This window comes from Penicillium griseofulvum (assembly GCF_001561935.1).
Source record: "Penicillium griseofulvum strain PG3 chromosome Unknown contig_6, whole genome shotgun sequence".
NCBI lineage: Eukaryota > Fungi > Ascomycota > Eurotiomycetes > Eurotiales > Aspergillaceae > Penicillium > Penicillium griseofulvum.
The window spans coordinates 795,993-823,200 of NW_024467419.1; the positions used below are offsets into that span (position 1 = coordinate 795,993).

The window sequence follows — 27,208 nt, forward strand, 5'->3', positions numbered from 1 at the left end:
TTTGGGGCAAATCATAGCCGTCGTTCGGCATGTTTAGAGCTTGTAAGATGTAAGCTGTCTCGCGCCATCACTTTGTGCTGGATCCCGGAGTGTTTGCTCTGGTGTGAGAGGTGACTGTATTTAGAAATAGGCTGCTTGAACGTCCGAGCTAGCAGGGAAAGCAATTGGTTCCGGGACCTTTGTGGTACTCTGCTAATAACAGTAGTCCAAACGAAGTAGACTTGAGAATAAAACGATGTGTTTCAAACCTACTTTGGTGAACCCGGTGTTGGATATCAGCATGGGCGTCAACCTAAATGGTCAACTCTAGAGTAGTAGTAGTACAAATAGTCAGCTATAAATGGAGTCAATGTAAGATATTATGTGAGAATGAAATGATTCATCATGCCTAGCCATGCTTTATGTACGAGGTTTAATAAATTGGTCAACTTAAATTATATACACGGAGCTCGCAATAACTTTATGTCAAATATTCTGCATGATCCCAGGATAAACGCCCTCAAGGATCGACGATAACTCAGCCCACAGTTTCTCACGGGCTTGGCGTCCCTCATCACTACGGACAAAGGGCGAAAGCGCAGTGTTTTCCACATGTCCATCTGTCATATATGCGCCGTGACTTTCGAGTCCAGCCGTAACGCCGGCCACTAGCGTTCGAGACCCAACCTCCGTGGATCGCGCCAATACCATCTGATACACCTTGAAGCCGAAGCCCATCTCCCGTCCTAACTGTGAGTGACAGAAACCAGGATTGATCATATTGATGATCACCTCGGATCCGCGCACCCGGCCCGCTAGTTCCTGCACGAGTAGCACCTCCAACAACTTCGATAATGGGTACCGGTCGGCCATCTTGGTATTTGTTTTATCACTGACGAACTTCATTGGCTCATCTTCCTTCCATTCTGGGAGGTTCACCCATGCATGTACCTCGCTTACAACAAAAGCAAGTCGCGGCGTACGCGATGGGTTCTTTTGTCGTGTAGCTTTCAGGGTTGGCAGGAGGAGCAGGCCGAGGAGTAGAGTGTTGATGACATTGACAGTGATACTTCGCTCATAGCCTTCGGAAATGCTAAACTCTTGTGTGGCGATAGCTGCGTTGAGGATAGCTGCGTCGAGCTTGGGGAGCTGTGAGATGCGCTTGCCAAATGCAAGGACCGAGGCGTGGGAAGCTAGATCGACCTCCCACACTTCACAGACGCCTGATCGGCCTGTAGATTTCTCAATGTCCTCTTTTGCTTCTTTACCTGCAGCCACATTTCGAACGCCAAGGATGACTCGTGCTGCACCTAGTCGCGTGATGTGACGTGCAGCTTCTAGCCCTAACCCAACATTCGCGCCGGTGACGAGTACCGTCTGATCCGCGAAGGATTGTGTCGGATATGTGGGAGTAACGAAAAATTGTGAATAAAGGAAACCCATGATTGATGTTTGAATAGATGAATATTCGAGGGACAAAAGGAACAAGCAACTATAAATAAAGAAGGGCAACGTAAGGCTTGGATGCCTGCGTGAAGATAAGCCGGAGATTATCGGGTTTAAGCTCATTCAACCACCACGGAATTATTTTTTAACACCGAACAAGTGTGAAGAATAGGGGACAATATACCAAGAATATTAATTCCGTAATAACCGTGCCAAGTTCGGCACTTCCATTATATACGTTTTCCATCTTCTATTACTGTCCAGACTCTAACGTCCATAGGTGACGTCATGGACTATTGAGGGTAAGAGGGCAGAACACTTTTCTCTACGAATCAAAATGTCCCTGCGGAGGAGGGACGTATGGATGCAAATATCCATTTGTATGTGAGGATTACAATAGACCCCATTGCTCTTACCCAGCGGAATTTGAAAGACTGCTGTCAAGGGGTTCCTTTTGAGAGAACTGGGGCAACATATAGATGACCGCAATCCAACAATTCCAAAGTCGAAATGTCCGTTTATCCCCATTGACAGAGCGAACTAATATAGCCCTCAATGCCACCAGCGAAGCCAAGCCCATAGTGATGGCAAACCAAAGGGATGAAACACCCCAGAACATCGGACACCATATTCCCCAACAAAGCATAGGTAAAGCAATACTCCAGCGCGCCGCAGTATCACCCCATACAAGAGGCACCGTTCGTCGACCTCTCTTAGCATCGCCAAGCTGATCGGACATGTCCTGCAACTGGACGGTGGAGAAAATAATTGCGATGATTACAAGAAGCCACCGCCCCAGCCATCCGTGGAGAGGAAGAAAAGAGCCGCCTAGGGCCACCTCCATCGCTCCCGATGCGAAACAAGTATATCCTAGTCCGTTAATAATATTGCGAATGACCGGGTTCTTGTCCGCGCCACCCCAGTGGTTGTACCACAGTCCTAACCATATCAAAGCCACAGAATGTCGGACGCCGCCAAATGCAAGACTATATATCGGGGCAAATATATATAGAATGATCATGATTCGTGTGCCCCCCTCATAAGAAACCTGACCGCAAGGAAAGGGCCGCCATGGCTTGTTTAGCCCGTCCTCTAAAATTGCTCTTTCACCCCGTTGGTTGTTAATGGCGAAAGGGATTAAGTTAATCACAACCCATAGTGATGCTGCGAGACCTCTTCCAATCGACTTTGGAGACTCGCTGATCGAGTGTGGAGGGGACAAGGCTCCTCGAACATGCGGGTCGTATTTTGATGCGGCCCAGGCATTTGTGATGCCGAAAATAGTACTTGGTGCCACAATGGTTTTGAAATCGCTGAAGATGAATAGCCAGATTGTGTATGAGTTGTACCATAGAGATGCCAGTGCGCATTGAGCAATTAAGACATATCGGCTCATGATTGATATGTGTGGATGGTCTAATCGAGATGGATCGTGCATAATATATCTTACACCTCTGGCGTGAGTGGGCGGTCATGCTAAACAGCGCGGAATCCAAGGGTTGAACAACGGTCAAATAAGACAAGAAAAGACTCTGAATGTGTCGGACGTGGCGGCAACTATATTTTAAATAGAAAACTATCCACTAGGATACCTAGATGTCCAATATTAGAAATAGGCCGACTACGCAGCGGTATAGTGGCCATACGACAAAACCACCCTTTCAGGCAATATTGATGTCTAAGTGCCTGATTAACCACGGAATATTGTAAATTGACAAGTACAAAAATGAAGCTTTTGGCGCCTTTCACACCTCAAAAAGAGGAGATACATAGGTATAGTGCCAAAAGCCTTATTTGGAAGTTGATAAACCACCTCAAAAAATATGGATTTATCTTATACCAAAAGCTTCATTTCTTACTTACAGGGTTAGGTGACAGAACAAGGTTGGCTACCTTGTTTATTAAGGCCTCTGTAATAATAATTGCAGGAAATAATCAGGCATCTAGACATCAATATTAGCTGAAAACGGGGTTTTCTCGCATGGCCACTATACCGCTGCGTAGCGGAATTTAGTCATATCCTCCGATGGAGGGCTGCTAATGACGAGTGTTGTCCAACATCGTCTCTGAGTCTATCTTCCACTGTGACGCTGATACAAAGAACCATAATCCCAGCCACTGTAGGACTAGTTCCACTTTCAGGGTCAGAATAGCCATCAGTTCGATCATCATAATGCTAGCTCCAGGGGCAATTGCAATCATTGTAGGGCTACTAGTCCACCAACTTGTCTTTATCCACGGAGAATGGCATCTGAAAGGACCAACTGTTGTTGTTGTTCACCTTCTTTTTGGCACCCTATTATGCGCTAACCATTTTCTTGGTTATGGAGCCATCCAAGCCAGCTTAACCGAGACGATATACCTGGCGACATGTTATCTGTCCTCACTATTCACAAGCATCGTGGTATACCGACTTATATTCCATCGGTTGAAACACTTCCCCGGCCCAAAATTAGCGGCAATGAGCAAATTGTGGCATGTGTGGAAGTGCAGGGACTCTCGTGGCCATCTCGTCTTACAGGACTGGCACGAAAAATATGGGGAATTTGTGCGAACCGGTAAGAAATATCTCAAGCCAAGCTGGAGTGCATGATACCATTGGAATTGAATCTTCAGGTCCCGCTGAAATTACCATATTTCATCCCGCGGCCTACGAGGCCATGGATGGTCATGACAATCGAAACACACGCTCTGATTGGTACGACCTTCTCTATCCTCGCATATCCTCAATCTTTACTCGCGACCGACACCTGCACCATGAACGGCGCAAGATGTGGGAGCAAGCGTTGAGCAAAAAGGGTTTGGTGGACCAATGCCCTACGATATATAGAACACTGACATGGTCAATTCAGCATTGATCCAGTATCATCGGCGGGTGTTGAAAAAGGTACGAACACTGGAAAGCCGCGTTGCTTCTCAACAATCGCGTGCTGTTCTCATAAATGACCTGATGTATTTCTTTGCCTTCGACTCTATGGGTGATTTTGCCTTTAGCGAGGATTTTGGCATGATGAGGAGCAACAGGTGGCATTCGTCGATAGCCATGCTGCGTTCGGCGCTCACGATGCTGGGTCCTTTCAGTCCTGCGATATGGATCCCGAGACTGGGATTCGCATTTATTCCTACCCTTTGGAAGGTCCGACACTGGTTTCACATGCTTGAATTTTGTGATCAATGCATGGCTCGACGGATGAAGGTACTAAACAGCATATTGCAATTGTCCTTCTAGCTAACATGGAGATAGAAAACACTTCCAGATCGCGATATTGCATCTTGGTTCATTGAGGACCATGTCAAACATGGATCTGATCCCACGCGAGCGAGATGGTTGAGCGGTGATACTGCAACACTAGTTGTAGCTGGAAGGTGAGTAAGGCTGGAGATCATGAGACAACTGACTAATAATTGTAGTGATACCACTGCTCCAAGCCTAACCCTTCTCTTCTATTTCCTTGCTCGGTTTCCTACCCATACTGAGAAGATATATAAAGAGATCCGCGACATTGATAGGGAAAATCCAGCTGCCTTGGCCACATTGCCACATCTGACAGGAACTATAAATGAAGCAATGCGACTGCTCCCAGCAGTGCTAACCTTTAGCTCTCGAGTAACGCCACCAGAAGGGCTGACGATAGACGGGACGTTTATCCCGGGAAATACCAAAATATGTGCGCCACGTTATACACTTGGTCGACGTGAGAAACCCTTATGCTATTTTCGGTCAGAAATACTGAAACAAACTTTAAGTTGAGACGGCATATGTCAATCCCCATGAGTTCATTCCTGAGAGGTGGTACAGCAAACCGGAGCTGATCAAGGATAAAAGGGCATTTGCTCCTTTTGGTGTCGGTAAGAGACAACCCTACCATTGACCCGGGTGGTCAGATCTCCCATGTGGCCACTCGGGTTGCACGAGGAGTAATAGTATCTTCGTATGCTGAGTCTTTTGTTCATACAGGGCGTACAAGCTGTGTCGGCCGTCATCTAGCTCTCGCACAAATCCGCCTAGTAACTGCTGCCTTGGTATTCCATTATCGGATCAAATTTGCACCAGGTGAAAATAACGGGGAGGCCGTAGAACGCGACATGAAGGACCAGTTGACAGCTCAGCCTGGTGCTTGTCGGCTTGTGTTCCAAAGTCGGGGATAGGCTAGGTGAAACAAGACGGGCCGAGAATGGATATAATATGAGAAATAATTTTCATTGGTTCTTATTGACTTGTTTCAAGTTCCTTGTGAGAAGTTTGAGGTAGATACCACCTGCCGATAACATCTGTTTGCTGTTCTTACTCGGGCCGGAATCCCCAGGCAACGTGGATGTCATACGTGACATAACAACCAGATTGAATATCTGCATAAGCCTTCTGCTCCAGATCATCAATCTGGTGCATAGTCAGTGCTCCCTGCGTCCCTCTAGCAGAATGAAGACGTGCCCATGCAAACATAGCCCTCATCCCATTTGCAGTCAAGCGTGCTCGCGTATCATACACCCGACCTGCGGAAACAGCTTCAGTGTGGACATCTAGAAGACCCGCATTGCGCATCTCAATCGCCAGTCGATTCCAGCCATAGTCGAAGCGGGGTTTCATGGCAGTCATGTACATCACTCCCATGGTACTGGCAGCGTCAGTCGTAGATTCAGGTCGACCGGGGAGATGGCGAACGTTAGTAAAGTCGCACTCTTCCCACTGCATAGCACCCCCGGGCTTTAGGAGCCTAGAAAGATTTCGAATAGTTCTGCCCCATTCGGACGCTGTCAGGCCAGCAGCAATAAGCCGAACGTGCACGATATCATATTGTCCGTACAGGCTGACAGGAACATCCCTGCGGGCGTCGAGAAGGTACAGATTGACGTTTTTTGGAAGTGTTCTGGAGGGTGGATAGAGAGAAGTTGAGATGTCATAGCCGTGTAGGATTGCATCGGGCCAGTCATGGGCCAGGTCGCGCAGGAAGGCTGCAGTGCCCGTGGCAATGTCGGCAACGCGCGCGTGGGGATGCATTTTGGCTCGAACGGACGGGTGCAGCAGATAGCCGATGTTTCTGTGTCAGCAGGAGTCAGTATGGTTTGCTTGTGGACTGCATTGCCACACAGGGCTTGGCGCGTTCTCTTACTCGGTGAGAAGATCAAATTGCTCGTCGAGTCTAGGAGCCGCTGATGTTAGCGTCTGGTGTTTTCATTGGCTGCTCGCGGGTTCTTACCTTTGGGCTTCGGTGGAATCTCGCTGCATATTCTCCGCGTATGTATCCCTGAAAAGAGGCATTTTGAATGAGGTACTTTTTGTCGAACTGGAGAAGGTTGACGTTGACGTCTCAGATTGTACAGATAGAGAGGGATGCAGGAGGCTGCAGAGAGTTGAAATGAGTACAGATTTCAGTGCTGCAAATGATAGGATCACTGTAATCTCTAACACAGCCTTGGACGTCTGACCTTCACTGTAGCGTCTCACTCGGGTACCTCAGCTGAAATTCTGCTCATCCGCAAATTGGAGGAAATTGTGGTGAAGGTTTTGACGTTGTACGAAATGAAGACTGCAGAGTTCATGGGCACCTTCCCTATCAAACACTATGTTGTCCTCTGAATTGAGCAACCATAGCAGATTAGTTGAAATCAAAGCCTTTCTTGGGTTTGCAAAATGCCAATCTGCTTCTTGAACATTTCTACTGTCAAGCTACATATATCCCGTCGAACAACTTTCCTTTATACTGTCAGACCCCGTCATCGCTGATTACCGCCTCAAATATGGTCCACTTGAATCATCGGTCTCCAGTCCTGATTGTGTGGAGTCTAATATTTTTCTTTATTGCTGCAGTGGCTGTTGCGCTTCGAGTTGCATCAACACATATACGGCGTCGGGGTTTAAAAAGTCATGATTACCTTGTTTTCTTCTCATTGGTGGGTACTGACTGGGCATCGAGCTATCCAGGTGGCTGATGATAAAGCTAGGTCCTATTGACCGGCTATGTGGCAGACATGCTAGTTGGTAAGTTGACTCCATTGACTCCGGCGGAAGCAGAGCTAATTCACATCAGGAGCTACCACAGCTGGCTATGGTGGACACACAGCGACAATGGCAGTGCGGAACCCGGGGGAGTTGGTTAGCGCATTGAAGGTACTTGGTCGACCTCCATCGACGTTATGCCAGGCATTAACCCACTTAGATATTCTGGGCATCAGAATGGATGTGGGCAACCTCAACAGTCTGTTTCAGACTCGCCATAATCCTGTTATATATTGAGATCTTCCCAGGAAATCAGACTTTCTTTTGGTGTGCAAGTGGAGTAGGATGCCTTGTCTTCCTATATTGGGTCTCCGCAATCTTGACAATCGCCTTGCTCTGTCGTCCAGTCGCCTACAACTGGGATCGCACTATTCTAGGGAGCTGCGGTGATGTCCTAAAGATACAGTATGCATCTGCAGGGTTCAACATGGGGATTGATTTGGGAGTGGTTTTACTACCGCTCCCTATTGTCTGGCGGCTGCAAATGTCGAGTCGCAAGAAGACTGGGGTCACTGCGTCATTTGCGATAGGCATCCTGTAAGACCCACGCGCTCAAATCCCGTTTCAGATTCAGTTGCTGACGGCGGGTAGAACGGCTGGTATCAATCTGGGCCGCATTATTCAGACCAAGTTGTGTCCAGCTGACGATCTCATCTACTGCCTCAGAGACTCTTCTATTTTTATCATGGCAGAAATGACGGCAGGAATTTTGGTTGCGTGTGTTCCAACATTTGGGCCCCTATTGTTTCGCAGGCGAAACGTGCGTTCAGTGCGACCACACGATCTGCCCACAATTGGATCACCTCGAGTCCGCCGTCCTGCGAAATTCGATTCTCTCCTTTCCACATTCGACCGTAGTCACCACGATTGCGAAGAGCAAGCCCAAACAAAGGAATCGGAGCCTAGTGCGCCCACATCGCATGTCGGGGCTGGGGCTGAGAATGAAACTCCAGAGACCGGTATTATGGTGACGCGCGACCTCGATGTTCATAGTCTGAATGTGCTCCCTCGAGTGTCTGAGAATTCTACTGTTTGAAGAGTAGAGATTCTCTCAGAGATCAACAATCACTGACATGCCATTGCCCGGGAGATCTGCATAGCTCCACAGGAGACTATGAACTCTCACCGGGCTAGCCCTGGAGGACGCGGATGCTTACGCTCCGTGCTGCATGTCAGATTTGTACCACCTTGAGTCGTTTGTATTTAGGAAGATACTTCAAAGAGATAAAACTTCTGTTTTTGTCAGATATTACTGTCAGAATAATTTGAAATAAAAAAAATTATCAGGCAAATATAAGGCCAGAACCACGTGCGGGGAACCTTACCTTTTATCTTTTGCCTCAATTCTTTTCTCTTTCCCAATTAATCATGACTTCTTTTACTGTTGTGATATGCCATGGCTCTTACCATACTCCTGCCCCATATCAAGGTCTTGTTGATGCTTTGACTACAAAGGGCATTGAAACATATTGTCCACAACGGCACACTTGTGATCTCAGTCAGCTCAATGTCGGGAACCCTAGCAACCCTGATTTTGATCGCAAGGCTCCCCCGGGAGGATATCCACTTCCTGCAGATGATGCGACAGAGATTGGGGTGCTACTTGACAAGTTGATTGCACAAGGAAAGTCGGTACTACTCGCAGGACACTCTTCCGGTGGTTGGGTCGCGGCTGAGGCTGCACAACCCTCTCGGCAAGCTCCTATTCGTGCAAGGGAAGGAAAGGCTGGCGGTGTCATAGGGATTTTCTTTATTGGAGCATTCATTGTTCCTCAAGGCCAATCCGTGCATTCATTCTTCCAGCCTGCAGACGGCAAAGTTGTCGTGCCTCCATTTATGCGATTCCACGTGGGTTCACCTGCAAATGAACCTCCTTTAATCGGTACTAACCATTAATGACAGAAGCACGGCATTAGTGGCCTCGGAACCATGGTCGAACCTGAAAGATACCTGTTCAATGATCTTGATGCAGCGACTGCGAAGAAGTGGGCATCCACATTGACAGCAGCTCCTGTTATGAACAGTCCTCTTACGCACAATCCTTATGATGTGCTGCCGTGTGCCTATCTTGTGCTGGAACAGGACCGCACATTGCCTAAAGAGTATCAAGAGAAGATGGCGGCGAGCCAAAGAAAGCCATTCACAATCTACCGTGCGCCCTGCGGTCACTCGCCGCACCTTAGTTGGACAAATGACCTTGTTGCAAAGCTGGAGGAATTTGGAAAACAGGTCCTAGCTGAAGGCAAAGCAGACTAAGTGTTTAGAAATAAATCTGGCTGGGAAATATATAGCAAATGAGTTACACTCGAACAATCGCAACGTTTGACGAATGGGAGAGGTTTGTGCAACGCGCCTTCCATTCGAGATCAAATACCCTCCCTTTCCACTTTTTCATTTCTTCGTCTGTCCAGTCCCTTTCGACATTTTCAACCCCTTTCAGCCATTTCTTATCTCTGATTCTATTTAACCATGGATACCCCTCGCTATGTATTCGGTGCCCAAGGATTTGGTGGGGCTTGGACAGCCGACAATGTCGACCACCTGATGAAAAGTCTCACAGAGGCTGGAATCCGTCAGTTTGACACCGCTGCCCTGTATCCTGCTACAAGTCCAGGTTCATCTGAGGAGCTGCTTGGCAAAAAGAAGCCAGATGATGCACTCATCGATACGAAGGTTCTCTTTATTGGCGATGACTCTTTGTCCTTCAAAAATATGGGAACCTCTATCAAGGCCAGCTTGGAGCGGCTGCAGGTCAAGAAGGTGAGTGAACCCCATACACTACCTATTCAAAATGCTAAAGCAGCTAATTGATATAGATCCACACCCTTTACGCTCATGCCCCGGACCGCAAAACCCCGATTCCTCTGCAGGCTGCACACTTCGACCACTACTATCGTGAGGGGTACTTTGAAAGGTTGGGTCTCTCCAACTACAGTCCATCTGCGATCCGCGCCTGGATGGAAATCGCAGTGGAGGAAAACCTGATTATGCCTTCTGTCTATCAAGGCCAGTATAACGTCTTCTGTCGAGGCTACGAAGATGAACTCTTTCCCGTACTTCGCGAGTTCGGTATTGACTTCGAGGCAACCTCGCCGCTAGCGGGTGGGTTCCTGACTGGAAAGCTTTCCTATTCTCCATCACCTGAGCAGTTGGAGGGTACCCGTTTCGAGGTCGGGGAGGGTAACATGCTCGGTGCTGTTTACCGCATGTGGTATGATCAGCCCCTCTATCATCAGGCAATGCGATCTTTGGACAATATTGGTAAACGGCTGGGGTCTACGGGGGCTCAATGCGCCCTACGCTGGTTGCTCTTCCATTCCAATCTCAAGGATCCAGATCGAATTGTGATCGGACCTAGCACTTTGAAGCAGCTCCAGGACTATGTCGACGCCCGCAAGGCTGGACCACTTCCAGTTGACGCAGCAGCCGAAATCAGTGCACTTTGGCCGCCCTTGAAGAAACTTGCGGCGACGATTATTGAGAAGGGATGGTGGTCTCTGTGATTTTATGTTCGATTGACAAGATATCAGGACCAAATTGCTCATTAAAAGAGACTCCAGTGGATGGCAGGTTATTCATACGCGGTCACATCCATGGATGGACCACAAGTATTCGAACAGTTAACCACATATGCGCAATGGTATCTCCAAGTTTATCATTTATAATTCCTCTGTAGTATCATCCACTCCGATAACTTTGCGACTTACACAATCGCCCATTCTCAGCCGGTGTCCAAGACTCACTACCCACACCCTTAAAAGAGTAGAACCTGTTGTCCGGATCATACCTTCTCTTTATTTCAAGCAAACTGTCATAGTTATCCCCATAAAACGCCTGTTGCCAATCTTTTTGATTTGGATCGGCTTCATTCAAATATGCGCCACTTCCGGGTGTTAATTCTTCTAGCGGAGGCATAATAATGTCCGTAATAACAGCCTGTCGAGCGACATTGCTGTCCCAGTCAGCATAGTCAAACGCACTGAACTAAGGTTAATAAAAGATTGACAAATCTGAGAAGTAAACACATACCCTCCGATTACAACATCCATCAGCGCATGTCGCCAGGCTGGGTTAACACTGTTGTCGGGATATGAAACTCGAGACGAGTTAACCATAATTCCTGAAATGAGAAATCCGGCATTTCTTTCGACAATATTACGGAATTCGGTCTTTAGACTAGCCAGGCTTTGCTCGACTACAGACCTTGGAATCAGGCGACCACCAAGAAGTTGATCTGTTATGTTGTTTGGTGGACTCATCGTCTGAAATGCGTTGTAATATGTAGGGAAATCATTTACATAAAATCCTATCCAGCCTCTGTCAGCGCTCATTCCAACACTTCGTGATCATTCACTTACTGTGCTGTATGTTGTTCCGTTCCAGAAATGTAATCAAAGGATTGAATAGAGAATTGAAAAGTGTCGCCGTGCCACCGGGAATGGTAGTAGGCGTCGTCGCCAGTGTAGTGTTAGTTAACCACCAAACACTCGCACCCCCAGCGTCCCCGATTGACGGGAGAATGGATATAAACATCTCGACCGCTTCAAAGACTGTATCACGCGATACACCTGTATCTGAGAATGAAAGGTTTCCCGACACCGTCGGCAGTTCTGGATAAGCCTTGCTTGTCATCGACACAACAACACCGTAAGTCCCTCCACCTCCGCCAGACAGCGCCCAATACAGATCTGGATAGTCCGATGGTGACGCAATTACCAAATCCCCATTCGCGAGAACAACCTCCCATTCCAGAACCTGATCAGCAGCGAGTCCAACATAAGACGCTAGTTGGCTATGTCCGCCGCCTTGAGAATATCCCCCAGCCAGGCTGATCGTTGTACAGCTCCCTCCCACGATAACAAGTCCAGCCTTATAAGCCGCATCGCTACCTTCAAATGATTGAACCCCAGCTCCGACTTTTATCGCCTTGCCGGCATATTCTGAGGAGTCGTAGTCAACGATCGAGATATCTTTCATGTAATGCAGCCAGATCGCTAGCCCTCCCGCCCCAGTGGACTTCCCAAGTAGGTCGTGTCCAGTATTGCGAATGACAAGGCGGATGTTATGACGAGCTGCGAAATGAATTGTTTTCTGCACGTGTGCGGCGTCTGTCGCGTTGACGGCGTACTGGACGTAGTTACCGATCGTGCAAGGCGAGGTCTTTGACGAGAAGGGATTGCAGCTTAGATTTGTGAAGATCGGGGCCATTACTGATGATGGGCTTTCATAGTGCGTTGCTGCGAAACCCCAATTGGACTGAAGTTGTGCGCATTGTGATTGTTCGTATAGGGTGAATGAGTCGATGTGACAGACACTGGCGATTGGGATTGTCGCGATTAACCTGCCATCTACTGTGTTGTTGAATCGAGCCCATATATGGTCTTCAGGCCAGCAGGGGTCTTGTGGCATGCAATGACAGGCTAGTGGGGTTGTGCCATTCGCGATTGAACGACCACAAACCATAATTGCGGTGGAAAGGGCGAGGATGTAGCGCTGCCATGCTAGGTAGTCGTTGGCCACCATGATTCTTGGAAATTGGGTCACTTATTTGTAAGATCAGGGAGATTGAAACTTATATCGGAGGCGTGGCCCAAGGCATATCACCTTCGAATTCGAACTCAGCTTTGCATTCGAAAACAGCGCCCAACTGATTGTATATGAGACCTGATATATGCCGAAATATCACATCACTTCGGCCCCTGCATAATTATGTCGTGACAATTCTGAGTGGTAGGCTCGGTGGGAGCTGCACTTGGAACTCGGAGGAATACCCTTGGCCGCTCATCCGTAGGTGAGAGAGGCTCGAACTAAACTTAGACTGCCCATAGTTGGTGTAACTAGGCACAGACACGTTGTAATGCCAGAAATGAGTAGAGGCGATTGCTTTTTTTAGAATGAAACATGAGTTATCGTGCTTACTCTGTAGACTTGCTTACAATTTATTGCGACTTTGACCAAGCCCTTCAAGCGAGAGGAGTACTGTCGGTCTCTTTAGGAATTTCTGTATTAACTGAGACAACTTATGGCTTTCAGCTTCTGTTTGTCTGTTTGCTTTGTTGCTATTTCAAGTGTTTGCTTCCATTTATTTTATATAGAAACTCCCCACAAATACAAGTTTCAACCCTTTTTCCTTCATTGAAGCATACCCCAGTTCTATCCCCACCCTTTGGCCACGAATCTATAACCATCTATAACATGGCCTTGTATAGCGTGTCATATATTCCATTTGAACGTGGACTCGACATATTATATATACAGCGCCAGTGAAGAGAGAGCTGAATGAGGTGTGTGAGATGTTCCTTTGTCAACTTGCAAAGACTGCATGCGGACATTTTGGGTGAATTCGTGAGCTCTATAGACGTTTATTCAAAAAGTATATAAGATACAAGGCACGGTATATGGGTGTTTGCTTTGAGAGTACCAGGCGATGAACCCCTGGTAGGGGTTGTACTATTAGCGGACCATGACCTGCATTCTTTCCCCTTTCCTTTCTTCTACCTAGCAGGCTGCTGGACCAGAAATGGCACGGATTCATCGACATCGTATGGCCAAGTTGGATTGAATATTTCCTCTCACTAGTACTTGAAAGCGCTAACCACTCATTCAATAGGAGGTGCCAGTCAAAGGTGCCGTGAAAATTTCTTCCGTCAAACCGATAAATAACCTCCCACTCCACCCTAAATACAAGGATATTGAGTGAGTTCCCGACCATCAAGGTATCACCAATGGTGCCTAGCGTGTATCCAAGGCATAAGATAACCTGGTACATGGGTTGTCTTCAAGTTTTGGTATGATATCGTTTAGGCTGCTGAGGAAGCAGCCTGAGAACCCTGTCCACCACTGAGGATGTGAACGGGCTATGGGAAATAGCCTTCGGAGCTCCTAAGAAAGTAAGAAACTGCCCAGTTTTGCTGCCTCCTCTTTATTATGAGAAGCAGTCTACTCACGGGATTGCAGGACGCTCTTGTCTTGGGCCATGACATTTCGATTCACCAACCTAGGTGGTAATGGTGTGATCCTCGGCCAGGTCGCTTCGGAGGGTGATGAGGTGGTGTTTTGAGACTCTTTATGTTCACCCGGAGGAACTTTCACCACCTGCAGTTCCACAGATCGGACGTCCAGCTGCCCCATACCCAACGAATCCAACACTTGGTAACTCCACGTTGAAAAGTAGTATTTGAAAGATTATATTCACTCGGCCCTGTCTCGCTCGGCTGTTTCCCATATTGAATGTTTCATGGATGACGCCGTCAAACGAGGATTCACCGTTAACGTCATATGAAGATCCCAATTCGAGCCCGGGACATTGTGGGGTCTAATTCGAAACTATGCCAATCTGTCATCGCCTCTCCTGTTGATCCATGCACACAGACATCGATCAAATGATGGAGAAACAATACTCCAATAATCCTAACGGCATCCACAAATTATTTGAAGGGATCTAATTGCATAGCATTAAGGAAGGAAACATACGGCAGGGCGAGACAGGCCACGGCCTGTGTTCCGCGGCGAGGTAGTGAATTTTACCTGATAGGCGCATTTCAGCAACAAGATGCCTAATCACATTGCTGTTTTCGCCGCTAGCAAGTCCGTCACCAATGGTGACAAATTACCAAATAACCTTGAATAGCTAATGGTAAGCATTGCATTAAAGCCGCCACAAAGTCAGCCGGTGTCTGCCACTTCTTGGCAACATGGCTGTTCTCGCGTACGGCATGCTGAAGCAAGAAGGAACCTTGTGTTGTACGGTGATCCAGTTTTCTGTCCGGGGCACCTTTAACGACCGTCATCAGCTGCAAGCTCGGATGTCCGTTATCGACAATGGGCTTTGCATTAACAAAGGGCTAGATGCTATCCGACAGAGTGAAGGGTTGGCAGCGGCAAGCAGTTCCTGAAGTTTACGACATGGGCCAAAGAGAAGTTGCACGGTGGAGATTGCCAACTTCATTTAGACTTGGCCTTCTTACGCTCGTACTCGATGGAGACCTTTAGCGATGGGTCGACATGAGGTTTGCCGATGGGGTTTGTTCCGACTGCCGAAAAGGCGATAGAGGTCAGGCTGTGGAGCTATTTAGTGCGCTAAATAACATGCAGCCGGACGAGAAACCTCTCATGTTGCTGGATCTCCCACAGGAACCGAGACATCGATCTGTGGCCAACAGTATCCCTACCAAGGTCACATTGTACACTTCCTGAGAACTATTGGCCGTGTGTACAATATACTCAGCAAGCATCAACGGTCACCACCAGGGTCAGATCTGTCAAGGAACATCACCTTTATCAAAGTTCACAGAGATTCCAGTGCCAGAAAACGAACTCGTCATGACTGATGATGAGTTTATCCGTAACTTAGAGGGTTTAAAAGTCATTTTATCCTCGTGAATCGTTTATTTTAGTAGAACTTCGAGATAGAAACTTCTTGCCAGTTGACTCAACCAATATCCTCGGCAACTCGCCTTCCGTTCGACCTCCCCGCGTTCCGGGAGATCATCCCCTATTCCTCCCCCACAAAACACTACATATTCGATTCGACCAGCGTAAGCTGTCACGATCATACCATGTCTACACCTACTAAACCGGGGACTGAGCCACAAAAGCTGACGGTACTTCTTCATGACTGCATCAATTACCTACCACAACTAACTTAGCCCAGTTCCATACGCCCCAGTGGGTATCCCTCGTGGCAGGAGGAATTGCCGGTGGAGTGGAAGCAGCCATAACAGTCAGTGTCTTCACTGCACATAACCGGCCAGTAACTAACTACCGCAGTATCCATTTGAGTATTCAAAAACACGTGTCCAACTGTTGAAAGACAGTGCTATTCGGACATCGAATCCACTCAGTCTCATCATCCAAGTTGCAAGACAGGAAGGTGTCGGTGCCTTGTACACAGGATGCTCAACACTTGTCATTGTAGGTCTATTGACTGTGAATGAAGGTTGACCTCAAATTGATCTATATCTGTAGGGAACCACAGCAAAAGCCGCAGTGCGGTTCGTATCATACGACACGATCCGTAATTCTCTTGCAGATGATCGCGGCGTTCTCTCAGCCGGTCGAGGGATTCTCGCTGGAATGACTGCTGGCGCTGTAGAAAGTGTACTAGCTGTAACACCGACTGAGAGAATTAAAACAGCATTGTCGGTATTCTTTGCTATATATGAAGGACTTCAGCTGACCGATTCTGCTACAGAATTGACGATGCGAAAGGCGCTCGCCAATTCAAGTCGAGCATACATGCGGTTCAAGTGCTTGTCCAAAGGCGTGGTATCACCGAGCTTTACCGTGGCCTTGTCTCCACAATGATGAAGCAATCGGCCACTTCTGCGGTTCGCATGGGGACGTACAATGTGCTCAGGGAGGCCATCAAATCTAGGGGCATCAAGCCGAATATGTTCACAACGTTCGGCATCGGTGCCGTGGCAGGCGTAGTCACTGTCTACGCGACACAACCATTTGATACCATCAAGACACGTGCACAGGGTGTCCAAGGCGCTGGAATTGCCGAAGCCTCCCGGAGTGTCATTCGTGACTACGGGATTCGAGGATTTTGGAAGGGTAGCTCGATGCGACTCGGTCGGCTACTTCTGAGTGGAGGGATCGTATTTTCTGTTTATGAAGAGGTGGCTGCCATTCTGTCTCCGGGGAAATATCGATAGATCTTCAAGGGCGGAAATGTCTGTACATTCCACTTTGTATGGCACATACTATATAGGCTGGCTTTGGAATCAATGATAATAGGGAATAATTCGGGCGCGTGGTCACAGAACAGGGGTGGTGTAAATCTCAATAGAAGCTTTTTGTACGGTATTCTTCCATCCAGGAAAACGCGCCCGTGGCACAATTGAAATTCGGTCGCCCGCTTGGAGATTCTGCATCCAGTGTAATTTCTGGTCCCTCTGGTACGTAATCTGATGATGCGTGGGTTCGCGTCTAGCATGAACATTGGTGGCCAGGCGTTGATCTTGATTTTTGGCGATATCCTCTCGACCCGGTGGTCTTTCAATATCAAGGTCGAACCATGTCCAAGAGTTTCTGAATGTGCCATGATCTTCGCGATAGCTGCTCCATCCTTGATCATGGCTCCAGATGTTGATTCTTATCTCTTGAACGGGAAATCGCTCGCCTTCAATAGGATCGGATGTCAAATATGGGGCTCGATCGCGACACTCATTTTCAGTATAATCCATCCTGTCATCTCTGTAGACGGCATTTAACACCCAATATTCTGCGAATTCTAGAATGTTTAGGACGAGTTCCGACGGCAGCATCTGTCGAAGAATGTTGAAACTCTCAATTGCATCTTCTGAGTTTCTTGGATAATACGTTCTGTCTCCTTCATGAGAGTTTGAAGCTCCATGTAGGACAGAATTGATGTTCTGATATGTTGTAGAGTATGAGGATCCCATGCTGACCAAAAGAGGTGACGTGTGAAGACTCCCCAGAGCTCGGCCGAAAGTTGTTTTGAGCTTGGCCACTTGTGGCTTGGCATCCATCATCAAACTGTGGCTATGCAGGATAACAGAGCATACTTAATTTTCAAATGTCAAGTTAATTATACTAAGGCAATGAAAGACAAATTGTTGATATTTCGAGTCGTAATGACTCAAATATAAGGTGTTGGTGGTTCTGTAAGCTCATGAGGATATATATCCATGATCATTGGACAGAGATACCTAGGTAGGTTTGGCATAGGCATTAGAACAAAAGCCCACCTCCACTTGGCTAATTTCGCTATTCTGGGCATGATGGTAAACTTCGTATAACCCGGAGGTGGAAGCTTGGCTTCAAAAGCGAGTAATTAGCAGACTGGCCAGTTGGCTGGATTTATACTTGCGGAGAAACAAAAGATGTATGATTTGGGAACCCGAAACAAAGAGAGCACATATATATTCATGAAGATGTCTCATATGACCTATTCTCTGCATTGCGCATAACTACTAGTCATGACTAGCTCTCATCCAAAAAAGGGATTCAATCCAGTGCTTGCACAACCTGCGCCCAGTCACCAAATCCATAAGCGCCTGGCACGCTTTCACCATCGAATAGACTTGCCATAATCACTCGATCAGATTGCTCGCCTTGCCATGGCTCTCTGCCATGTTGAGCAATGATGTTATCATAAACCAACACATCACCTTCCTGCCAACGATGCAGAACCCGAATCTCATCCGTGATCTTCGCTAGGTGTGCAAGATACTTGTCGGGAATAGGCGTCCCATCCCCAAAGAGCTGTTGAGTGACCTTCTTGCGCGCCTCGTTATCAAACTGTGTACGTTTCCAATATGCCGCCAACCCAGTGAAAAGAGTCGGCAGGTTTGTACCGGGCTGCGTTCGAATGACAGGTAGCCGGTGCGTCAAAACAAGTCCATCGCCAGTCCACTCCCATGTCGTATGCTCCCCTCTACCATAGCGGGCAATCTGAGCCTCGACCTTGCGGCGTTTTGTCTCTTCCTCGTCGCCATCTTGGATTTCCTTGCCAAAAGCCTGCTTCAGTGTGGATCCCCCTTCATACTGCTTCTCCACTCGATATGTCACTTTACTCAGCACTCCTTTCTCCGCTAGCTCAGCGATGAATTCTGGGATCTCTTGCTGTGCACGGTTAAACAATTCCAATGAAGAAGAGATGGGCGATTCCCCACCCTTAGATGGTGCATGATGTCCGTAGAAAAAGATATACTCGGGCGCATGTGGTACTTGCGGCGACTCATTGTGGCTGTATATCAATACCTCCTTGGGGGCTTCATTGGCGGGCGCGACATTTGGCGCGAGAAGTGGTCTGTCGACTACGATGCCAATAATCTCGTGGGGTTTATAGCCGAAAGCATGTGCGAATTTGCTGAAGTCTTCCGCGTTGTGGATGGGTAAATTGCGAAATAGTAGTGTGCCATGTCTTGCGAGCTTCTTGGTCAAAATGCCGTCTTTTTCTTGGAGAGACTTAATCGTCTCTACCACATCGTCGAGGGTTGCCTTGGCGTCGGCCTTGGTGGGTCGCAACGTGAGAGGGATAACTGTATTCTTGGGATGTGGAGGCCCAAGAATACGTTGGTTGGAAGTTGGTAGTTCAAAGGATTCAAATGTGACAATAGAGCCTTCTAACTGAAGCTGGGCGAGTTGCAGCTCTTCGGTAATTGTCGCCATGTTTTGCGCAAGTTAAATGTGAGATGCATGAAGGTGCAGGAAGCGCTGTTGTACATTTGTAGCTGCGAGCGTGACCCCTCACAACTCCTCACAACTGCCGTGATAGCGGAGTATTATTGGGCACCTCGAAATGATTTGTGTTATAAGGCACCTTCCAAGCCCATTATGGCCTCATCGTTCATTGCCGAGGGATATCGTGATTATGCCATGCTTTTATTGTTTTGCGTGCTCATCCTCCCGATAAGCTTAACATGATATACGAGGAAAATCTCCAATCATATAACATAGGCTTAATAGCTCCTTTGCATGCCTTCGCATGACAGGGATTACATCTCGAGTGGTTTGCTCATATTCACACGCACACTGTAATCATGTCAGCATCCCTAGGGAATTCTGAAGGCAAAGCCGATGTCTCGACAACTGTGGAGAGCCAAGATGAACACCCACCACCTCGTCCCCGATTTTTCTACAGTACCCTTTTTCAAATCCTGGTTGTAGGATTCTGTGCATTTTGTGCGCCAGGGATATGGAGTGCAATGAACGGGTTGGGTGTGGGCGGATCCCAGAGCCCAGATTTGGTCAACACAGCCAACGCCTTACTATACGCCTTGATGACAGTGACCTGTTTCGCGGGTCCTTTCCTCACAAACGCGATCGGCTTCCGTTGGACTCTGACGTTAGGGTCACTTGGATACCCACTCTATGCAGCGGGGTTGTATCTGAACAATCGCACTGGCGCAACATGGCTTGTGTATCTTGGGTGTGTCACTTGCGGCATCAGCGCTGGTTTCTTCTGGAGTGTTGAGGGTGCTGTCGCCACAGGGTATCCCGAGCAACACAAGCGTGGTCGCTACATTGCAACTTGGTTCACGTTCCGCAATTTTGGAAACATCGTCGGTGGTGCTGTCTCTTTGGGAATCAACCACAGTGTCAATCATCGCGGCCAGGTTGGGTACCAGACATACCTTGCTTTTATTGCCATCCAGTGTCTTGGACTAGTCATTGGTCCTCTCTTGTCGAACCCAGAGAAAGTGCAAAGAGATGATGGAGCACGTATCGAGGCGCCCCGTGGTATCCACTTTCGTGAAGAGCTCTCCGCGATGTGGCGGTTAGCGAGGAGTAGGTCAATCTTGCTCCTTGTCCCGCTGTTCTGGTATTTCGGGTGGATCCAGGCATACCCTGGTACATATCTTGCCACATATTTCACCGTTCGTTCTCGCGCACTCGGAAGCTTCATGTCTGCGGTTGTAGGGACACTGGCAACTTGGTTGGGCGGGTCGTTGGTGGATCTGACTTGGTTGAAAAATCGGAAACATCGAGCAATCGTCACATTTGTCCTGATCGCACTTATGAACAGTGCGACTTGGATCTGGGCAGTCATTATCCAAAACGAGTACCGACACACCAACCCCGTGTTGGACTGGGGCGATCAGCGCTCCTTCGGTCGTGGCTTTGGCCTTTATCTTTTTGAACGCATCAGTCTTGGTCTGGTTGAGAATTATATTTACTGGTGTATCGGAAATTTGTCGGACTCACCCGGCGATCAAATTCGATACAGCTCATTGCTTCGGGGGATTGAAACCGCTGGAGTTGCTGTCGGATTTGGCGTTCAGGCTGTACCAACAGCTTTGATTGCGACAGCGAGTATTAATCTCGGCTTGTGGTTCATCGCTTTACCTTTCAGTTATTATGCCACTCTCCGAGTCGTTCGGAAGTTCGAATTGTTGGAGAAAGGAAAGCAGAGTCCGGATGGGCGGGACAGAGTGGGTGAATGATATGATATAATGCTTCCAGGGTTGCCTGAATGTTTCGTTTTACCATCTTCCAACATACAAATATATCTAAAGCTCTGAATGTTGAACATTTTACCTTGTGATTTACTGTTCTTGAGAACATCATTAAAAGGTAGTCCGAATGCGAACCATGGCGGCTGAATCATCCTGTGGGTTCCCTTTGCCTTAATACAACATGGATATACTAATGAGGAATAGGGAACATGACTTCATAAGCAGGCTACCTTCTCGGTGGACAATTCGTGTACCTCCGGTCATCGATACGAGCCATCACAATCCACGACGGCACCCCAGCATGGCGCCTTCGATGACAATTGGCTGCCGGACGGCACTGCACCGACAGATCCTTGGTGTTGTCTCAATATCCGAGCTGTTCTAGGAAAATTACCTATATATGAAGACAAATATTGATATAAAATCCAAAATTTGCATAGAATTGACTTACTCGAGTATTGGCTTTCTACACTAGATATTGAAAGTCGAATCAATTAGAATTTTAAAGATATATTATCCTTTGCTCTCTCTGCTGCGTCTAACAAAAAAGAATTTAACGAGATTAAAGAGATCAATAGGGCAAACGCACAAAGACTTAAATTTGTGTCTTCGTAGACGGTTCTCGAGATATATATCTTAGACAACACACAGTTCCCGATTCCAGACATGGAAAGGTATTTGGTAGATCCAAAGATACCCTGTAGAATAAGCCTGAAATCACAAATTGATTCTGATCGTAATGCAAGGAGATGATCTGGATGCCTGAGATCGGAGAAGCTTTGTGGTCCGTTCCGCATATGCATGCATTGTGTCAGCCAGCCACACGAGGATCAGCACCTCTATGGTAACACAAGGGCTAAAGATGTTATATATCAAAAGGAAAACAGCAGATTTTCACCTGTACTACTTCGTACCCCTCATATCTCTGCATAGACACCGTCACCCACCTCTCACCGCTTGGTCGACAAGTCAACAATCACCTTGGAATGATTGCCAGTGGATATCCAGTCCGGCTGATCCTAAGCTTTGGGAGCGACAAGTACTGGCTCTCGTTACTCGACCCTGCCAGCTGGGCATATGAATGACGTGTTTCGAGCGTGTCCTGGTGCTGCAGTGGTGCATATAATGGAGAATTCTCAAAACATCGGTCAGAGGCCATAGACTAATTGATATAAGAATACAATAATCCTTTGCCAGTCTCTACATTTGATTCTCATAATTGCGAAGTGGGCAGTGTTGAGAATACATACACCCGATTCTCTGCTTCATCTCCCTTACCAAAACTGAAAAATGCCCCTTCTCCCCAAAAATGACCCCCTCCATCCCCGGTGGCTGCTTGATACCGAGAAATGGACTATCCTTGAGTACCAGAATATCAAAGAGGATGTGGTAAAGCAGGGATACGGCATCATCTCTTACACCTGGGGTAGGTGGGCCAAATGGGTCGAGCAACCCCCTGACCTGCCATCCGGGCTACTGTGGCGAGTACCCCTCGTGACAGACTTGCCCCTGAGCCTGGCTCGAACGGTAGTCTCGAGTATGAAGATTCGATACGTGTGGTGGGACTGGATGTGTGTTCCACAGGAACCTCTACAGGACACTCCAGCGAAGTTGCGGGGTGAGCTTTTGAAAGCCAAAGGGGAAGAGGTTGGGAAGCAGATGTAAGTATGTCCCTAATTTCTTCTTCCTATTGCTCTCTCCATTGAAACCAACGCTTATCTTCCTGCGTACTTAGGGCAATTTACAAAGGGGCAAAGAAAAGCATCGTGTGGCTTCATCTCACGCATTGGGGCAAGACCTCTGCGATCGAGAGGCTACTGATGAACCAGCTGCAAAAGAAGGACCTCCCCTCTTACCTGACTGCTGTCACTGCCCTGATCAGCGATATGCAGAAAGCTGAGTCTTGGTTGACATCTGGCTGGACACTACAGGAGGGGGTTCTTCTTAGCGAAACTCATTTGTTAGATCATGGAGGAGCGACACTACACGGTAGCCATTTCATCCATGAAGGCCAGGCCGCCGTTGTTAACCTCACAGCCGGTCTCACAAAATTCGCAATTGACATCGCCACAGCCTTCCTAAAGCTCAGTGTGACACAAAAGGGTAGTGATCAGGACGAGGTTGTTCAGTACATCCGTGCCTCGGAGAAAAATTACCAATTCGTCGCACAGTTCCTCTCCCGTCTAGTGCGGTCAGGTTTGATTGCCTACACTAAGAAGTCTCCACTGTACATCTTGGCCGGAAAGTTCTCGCGCCGCTTCGGCGTGGACAAGGATGAGTGCTGGGCATTGTTGGGAGCACTGGAGCTAGAGAACGTGACACCCTGGTACGAAGCCACTCCGGGCATAGATCAGGTGAAGTCGGTCTTCTTTGAAAGTCTACTTCAGAAGTACCAGTGGTCGATACTGCTCGTGGCCGGTGCAAGTGCAGACAACCAGAAGCTTGCTCGACTGCCGTGGCACACTAAAGTGACCGATGGGAAACATCTCCCCTTGGGAATATACTTCGACGTGAATTGGAAGCCGAAACTCCCAACTCTGTCTTGGAAACGTCCTGCTAAGCCACAAGACGATGCCATTCATATCCAAAATAAGAACGGGGCGCCATTCGCTGTTGTAAAGCTTCGTGAGAAGGGCTCCGCGGAGTGTAGGCGTTACGAACAGCTTCCTACTTCCGATGGGGCAGACTACATTCGTGTTCTGTCTGTCAAGCCCTTGGACCATTCGTCGGCATTGTTCATCCCAATTGCAGACCTGGAAAGCAGGTCAAAGACGCCGGGTGCACGCTACATTGAAATTATCCCCACTGGAACGACTTCAACCGGTAAATTCAGGGGTGTGATTGATATCTGGGCGACTAAAGATTCCTTGGAGGAGGTTTCTCTAACCAAGCTCTCAATGCTAAGCGGGGTCTGATGGCATCTGTCGTGAAGGATCAAGACCAAGTTTTAAGACCATCACTATAGCCTAACGGTTGAAAGCTAGGTGAAGGTAAAGATGATGCAAGTGTTAGTAGTCTTTCTCGAATGGATATTAGATATTACGGGCCCGCTTTACTTAGTAATGCAACTATGAGGTAACTACAGAGGGAAAGCTCCGCTAAAAGCTAGAAGTATACTAGGAACTTCGGGATATAGGAAAAGTAGCCTACCTAGTTCTGCTACTTGACCTATTACCATGATTAATGAGCTAAATGCCAACAGGACGTCTTACAAAGTAAGAACCCATTCAACCGAGGCTCAAGAAGCCGTACTGGTGTAGATCGATAATGCCAAGACCGCGAGTCGGCTATATGTGAATGACCTAGATGGGGTATATATATATTCCTCGTAGCCAAGAAGCTCTCCAAAATATTGAACATCCAACATAAGTGCCATGTATCGGTCACAAATCCAGTGCGCTCTGCGGTCGCAATGGCCTGCTCTTTTGCGCGGTCCATGTCGGACGGGCATCTCCCATCAAGCTCGCGCGGCATTCTCCACCACAGGGCGACGCGACATTATGGGGATGACAGGCTTCACAGAAGAACAACTTACAGTCCGCGAAGCGATCTCGCATATTTGTTCCAAGTTCCCGAACACATATTGGCAGGAACGTGACCAACAAGAAAAAGATCCAACGGAATTCCATGCTGCATTGGCTAAGGATGGATGGCTTGGCATTGCTTTACCCGAATCTCTCGGAGGCGCTGGTTTAGGTACATTTGCGCACACGATTTATTCCCATGTAAATCTCTAACTTCTCCTTAGGTATTTCCGAAGCCACAATGATGATGCAGACTATTACACAGTCTGGCGCAGGCATGGCCGGTGCTCAAGCTATTCACGCCAATGTCTACGCCACACAACCTTTGGCCAAGTTTGGCACCAAGGAGCAGCTAGAGACAACTATCCCAAATATTATCAACGGGACATGGCGGACATGCTTTGGAGTCACCGAACCAAACACTGGCCTTGAGACTCTTAAGCTCACGACCTTGGCTAGTAAAACTGCTGATGGATATTCGGTCACCGGCCAGAAGATCTGGATTACTTGTGCGCAAGTGGCATCAAAGATGATCCTCCTCGCCCGAACCACGCCTCTCGAAGAAGTCAAGAAGACCAGCGAAGGTCTCTCCTTGTTCTGCATCGATATCGACCGTGAAAATCCTGGCTTGGATCTGCGCAAGATCAAGAAGATGGGTGGACGCGCTGTGGATGCTAATGAGGTCTTTTTTGATAATTATGAGATCCCTGCAAACATATTAATCGGAAAGGAGAATGAAGGCTTCAAGATTATCCTCCACGGTATGAACGCAGAGCGATGCCTTCTGGCCGGTGAGGCACTTGGTCTTGGCTATGCGGCTCTTGAGAAGGCCTCGCAGTACGCCAGGGACAGGGTTGTCTTCGGGCGGCCAATTGGCCAAAATCAGGGTGTGGCACATCCGTTGGCCGACGCATTCATGAAGCTAGAGGCGGCGAAGCTGGCTACATACCACGCAGCACGTCTCTATGATACCAACGATGGATCAGTTCCTTTCCATGAAATCGGTGTTGCGTGTAACAGTGCAAAGTATTTGGCTGCAGAGGCTGCTTTCACGGCGTGTGAGCGTGCAGTTCTGGCACACGGTGGCATGGGATATGCGGTTGAATATGACGTCGAACGATATATGCGAGAATGCTTCGTGCCTCGTATTGCACCTGTGAGTCGGGAGATGATCTTAAACTATGTGAGCGAGAAGGTGCTTGATTTACCTCGAAGCTACTAAATATGATATCATAAATGAGAAGGAATCATACACAATGTCTACAGTCCAGTGTTGATTGAAACTGTCAAGGGATGTCGAGAATCCAGTGATCTCCATTATGTATATCAAACAACAATGCACCATTCCTTTTTTCTCTCTTGAGGGCAGTTCTAGATAGACCTCCCCAAAGTCTAAAGCCCAACCCAACCCAGTTTCGGGCCTATCTCCGGTCCTGATGGTAGGCTACAGGCCCGGGGTAAAACCCCTATAGGCACCAACCAATGAAAATATATAAAGTTGAACCCCTTCTATAGCTTTTCTTGGTTACCCTATACTTAGCATCGATTCTCACTATTTATTATACCTAAGGTAATATTTTATTAATTTCAATGGTTTAGAATCAATCATTAATTTGGATGGTTTTAAAATTATACAGGTTTACCTAAAAATTGGAAGGCCATCACCATAATACAGCAATTACAGAGGCCAATTTGTTAGATACAGATGGGCTTTAATGGCGGCCCATAGCTCAACCAGCAATGGGCTATGGGTTGGGTTGGACTTCAGACACTGGGCCCATTTATGGGCTTTTGCGGAGCTCTAGTTCTAGGTGCTTGTTTGACTTAGTGCTGTAACCCCGGGCTTGGGTGCTACATGCTTGGCATGCCGATATCCGAGATGTTAAAATGGCATGCGGAAGGGTCATCCCTTGAGTATTACTCGAATAGGGCATATATCCATGGATTGACATCGCAGAATATGTCAGCGTTCTCTTCATAAGTATTACGGATCTTATCGGCATAACCCTTCTCACATCTGCTAATGAGACTAGAGGGCCGACTTCGGAGCCTCATTAACTAACATCTTCAATTCATCCAATGCTTGGGTTCATAATTATAAGTAGAAGATACATTGCATCTATCATCAATTAGTGCATCATAAGAGGCTCATAATATTATGAAATGTGCTTTCATTAACGAGCTGAACAACGAGGCGCACCCAATTGGCGGGGAGGAATTGTCCTTCTCCGGTTTGATTTTCGGACCGATAGACCCACTTTGTTGAGCTTCCGCCTTTTATTTCCTATCCCCCTCTCTTCTCCAGACTTTCAATTTAGCTCTATCTGGGTGTG

General features: G+C 47.7%; 11 protein-coding genes across 11 annotated transcripts; 7 read left to right on the forward strand and 4 right to left on the reverse strand.

Annotated features, from left to right (window-relative positions):
- Positions 1–465: 465 nt before the first annotated feature.
- Positions 466–1,422, reverse strand: PGRI_074150 (Short-chain dehydrogenase/reductase SDR; the record flags this gene model as incomplete). Its single annotated transcript, XM_040795129.1, has 1 exon — positions 466–1,422. One exon carries the CDS (start codon positions 1,420–1,422, stop codon positions 466–468), a length of 957 nt encoding a protein of 318 aa, XP_040652806.1.
- Positions 1,423–3,886: 2,464 nt separating this feature from the next.
- Positions 3,887–5,297, forward strand: PGRI_074160 (cytochrome P450; the record flags this gene model as incomplete). Its single annotated transcript, XM_040795130.1, has 6 exons — positions 3,887–3,983; positions 4,042–4,224; positions 4,278–4,621; positions 4,670–4,791; positions 4,837–5,120; positions 5,173–5,297. The coding sequence occupies 6 exons, from the start codon at positions 3,887–3,889 to the stop codon at positions 5,295–5,297; spliced, it is 1,155 nt and encodes a 384-aa protein (XP_040652807.1).
- Positions 5,298–5,710: 413 nt separating this feature from the next.
- PGRI_074170 (uncharacterized protein) lies at positions 5,711–6,685 on the reverse strand (the record flags this gene model as incomplete). The annotated part of the gene is made up of 3 exons (XM_040795131.1): positions 5,711–6,464; positions 6,537–6,566; positions 6,624–6,685. 3 exons carry the CDS (start codon positions 6,683–6,685, stop codon positions 5,711–5,713), a joined length of 846 nt encoding a protein of 281 aa, XP_040652808.1.
- Positions 6,686–7,907: 1,222 nt separating this feature from the next.
- On the forward strand, positions 7,908–9,679 carry PGRI_074180 (alpha/beta hydrolase; the record flags this gene model as incomplete). Its single annotated transcript, XM_040795132.1, has 4 exons — positions 7,908–7,960; positions 8,015–8,437; positions 8,923–9,271; positions 9,326–9,679. 4 exons carry the CDS (start codon positions 7,908–7,910, stop codon positions 9,677–9,679), a joined length of 1,179 nt encoding a protein of 392 aa, XP_040652809.1.
- A 213-nt stretch (positions 9,680–9,892) lies between these two features.
- Positions 9,893–10,926, forward strand: PGRI_074190 (aldo/keto reductase family protein; the record flags this gene model as incomplete). The annotated part of the gene is made up of 2 exons (XM_040795133.1): positions 9,893–10,183; positions 10,240–10,926. 2 exons carry the CDS (start codon positions 9,893–9,895, stop codon positions 10,924–10,926), a joined length of 978 nt encoding a protein of 325 aa, XP_040652810.1.
- A 156-nt stretch (positions 10,927–11,082) lies between these two features.
- On the reverse strand, positions 11,083–12,946 carry PGRI_074200 (FAD-dependent oxidoreductase; the record flags this gene model as incomplete). The annotated part of the gene is made up of 4 exons (XM_040795134.1): positions 11,083–11,117; positions 11,167–11,402; positions 11,453–11,729; positions 11,782–12,946. 4 exons carry the CDS (start codon positions 12,944–12,946, stop codon positions 11,083–11,085), a joined length of 1,713 nt encoding a protein of 570 aa, XP_040652811.1.
- A 3,035-nt stretch (positions 12,947–15,981) lies between these two features.
- On the forward strand, positions 15,982–17,082 carry PGRI_074210 (Mitochondrial carrier protein; the record flags this gene model as incomplete). The annotated part of the gene is made up of 5 exons (XM_040795135.1): positions 15,982–16,026; positions 16,077–16,145; positions 16,193–16,336; positions 16,391–16,563; positions 16,617–17,082. 5 exons carry the CDS (start codon positions 15,982–15,984, stop codon positions 17,080–17,082), a joined length of 897 nt encoding a protein of 298 aa, XP_040652812.1.
- A 1,315-nt stretch (positions 17,083–18,397) lies between these two features.
- Positions 18,398–19,564, reverse strand: PGRI_074220 (Taurine catabolism dioxygenase TauD/TfdA; the record flags this gene model as incomplete). The annotated part of the gene is made up of 1 exon (XM_040795136.1): positions 18,398–19,564. The coding sequence occupies one exon, from the start codon at positions 19,562–19,564 to the stop codon at positions 18,398–18,400; it is 1,167 nt and encodes a 388-aa protein (XP_040652813.1).
- Positions 19,565–19,935: 371 nt separating this feature from the next.
- On the forward strand, positions 19,936–21,339 carry PGRI_074230 (Major facilitator superfamily domain, general substrate transporter; the record flags this gene model as incomplete). Its single annotated transcript, XM_040795137.1, has 1 exon — positions 19,936–21,339. One exon carries the CDS (start codon positions 19,936–19,938, stop codon positions 21,337–21,339), a length of 1,404 nt encoding a protein of 467 aa, XP_040652814.1.
- A 1,302-nt stretch (positions 21,340–22,641) lies between these two features.
- Positions 22,642–24,266, forward strand: PGRI_074240 (Heterokaryon incompatibility; the record flags this gene model as incomplete). Its single annotated transcript, XM_040795138.1, has 2 exons — positions 22,642–23,012; positions 23,087–24,266. 2 exons carry the CDS (start codon positions 22,642–22,644, stop codon positions 24,264–24,266), a joined length of 1,551 nt encoding a protein of 516 aa, XP_040652815.1.
- A 459-nt stretch (positions 24,267–24,725) lies between these two features.
- PGRI_074250 (acyl-CoA dehydrogenase family protein) lies at positions 24,726–26,097 on the forward strand (the record flags this gene model as incomplete). Its single annotated transcript, XM_040795139.1, has 2 exons — positions 24,726–25,047; positions 25,100–26,097. The coding sequence occupies 2 exons, from the start codon at positions 24,726–24,728 to the stop codon at positions 26,095–26,097; spliced, it is 1,320 nt and encodes a 439-aa protein (XP_040652816.1).
- Positions 26,098–27,208: the final 1,111 nt, after the last annotated feature.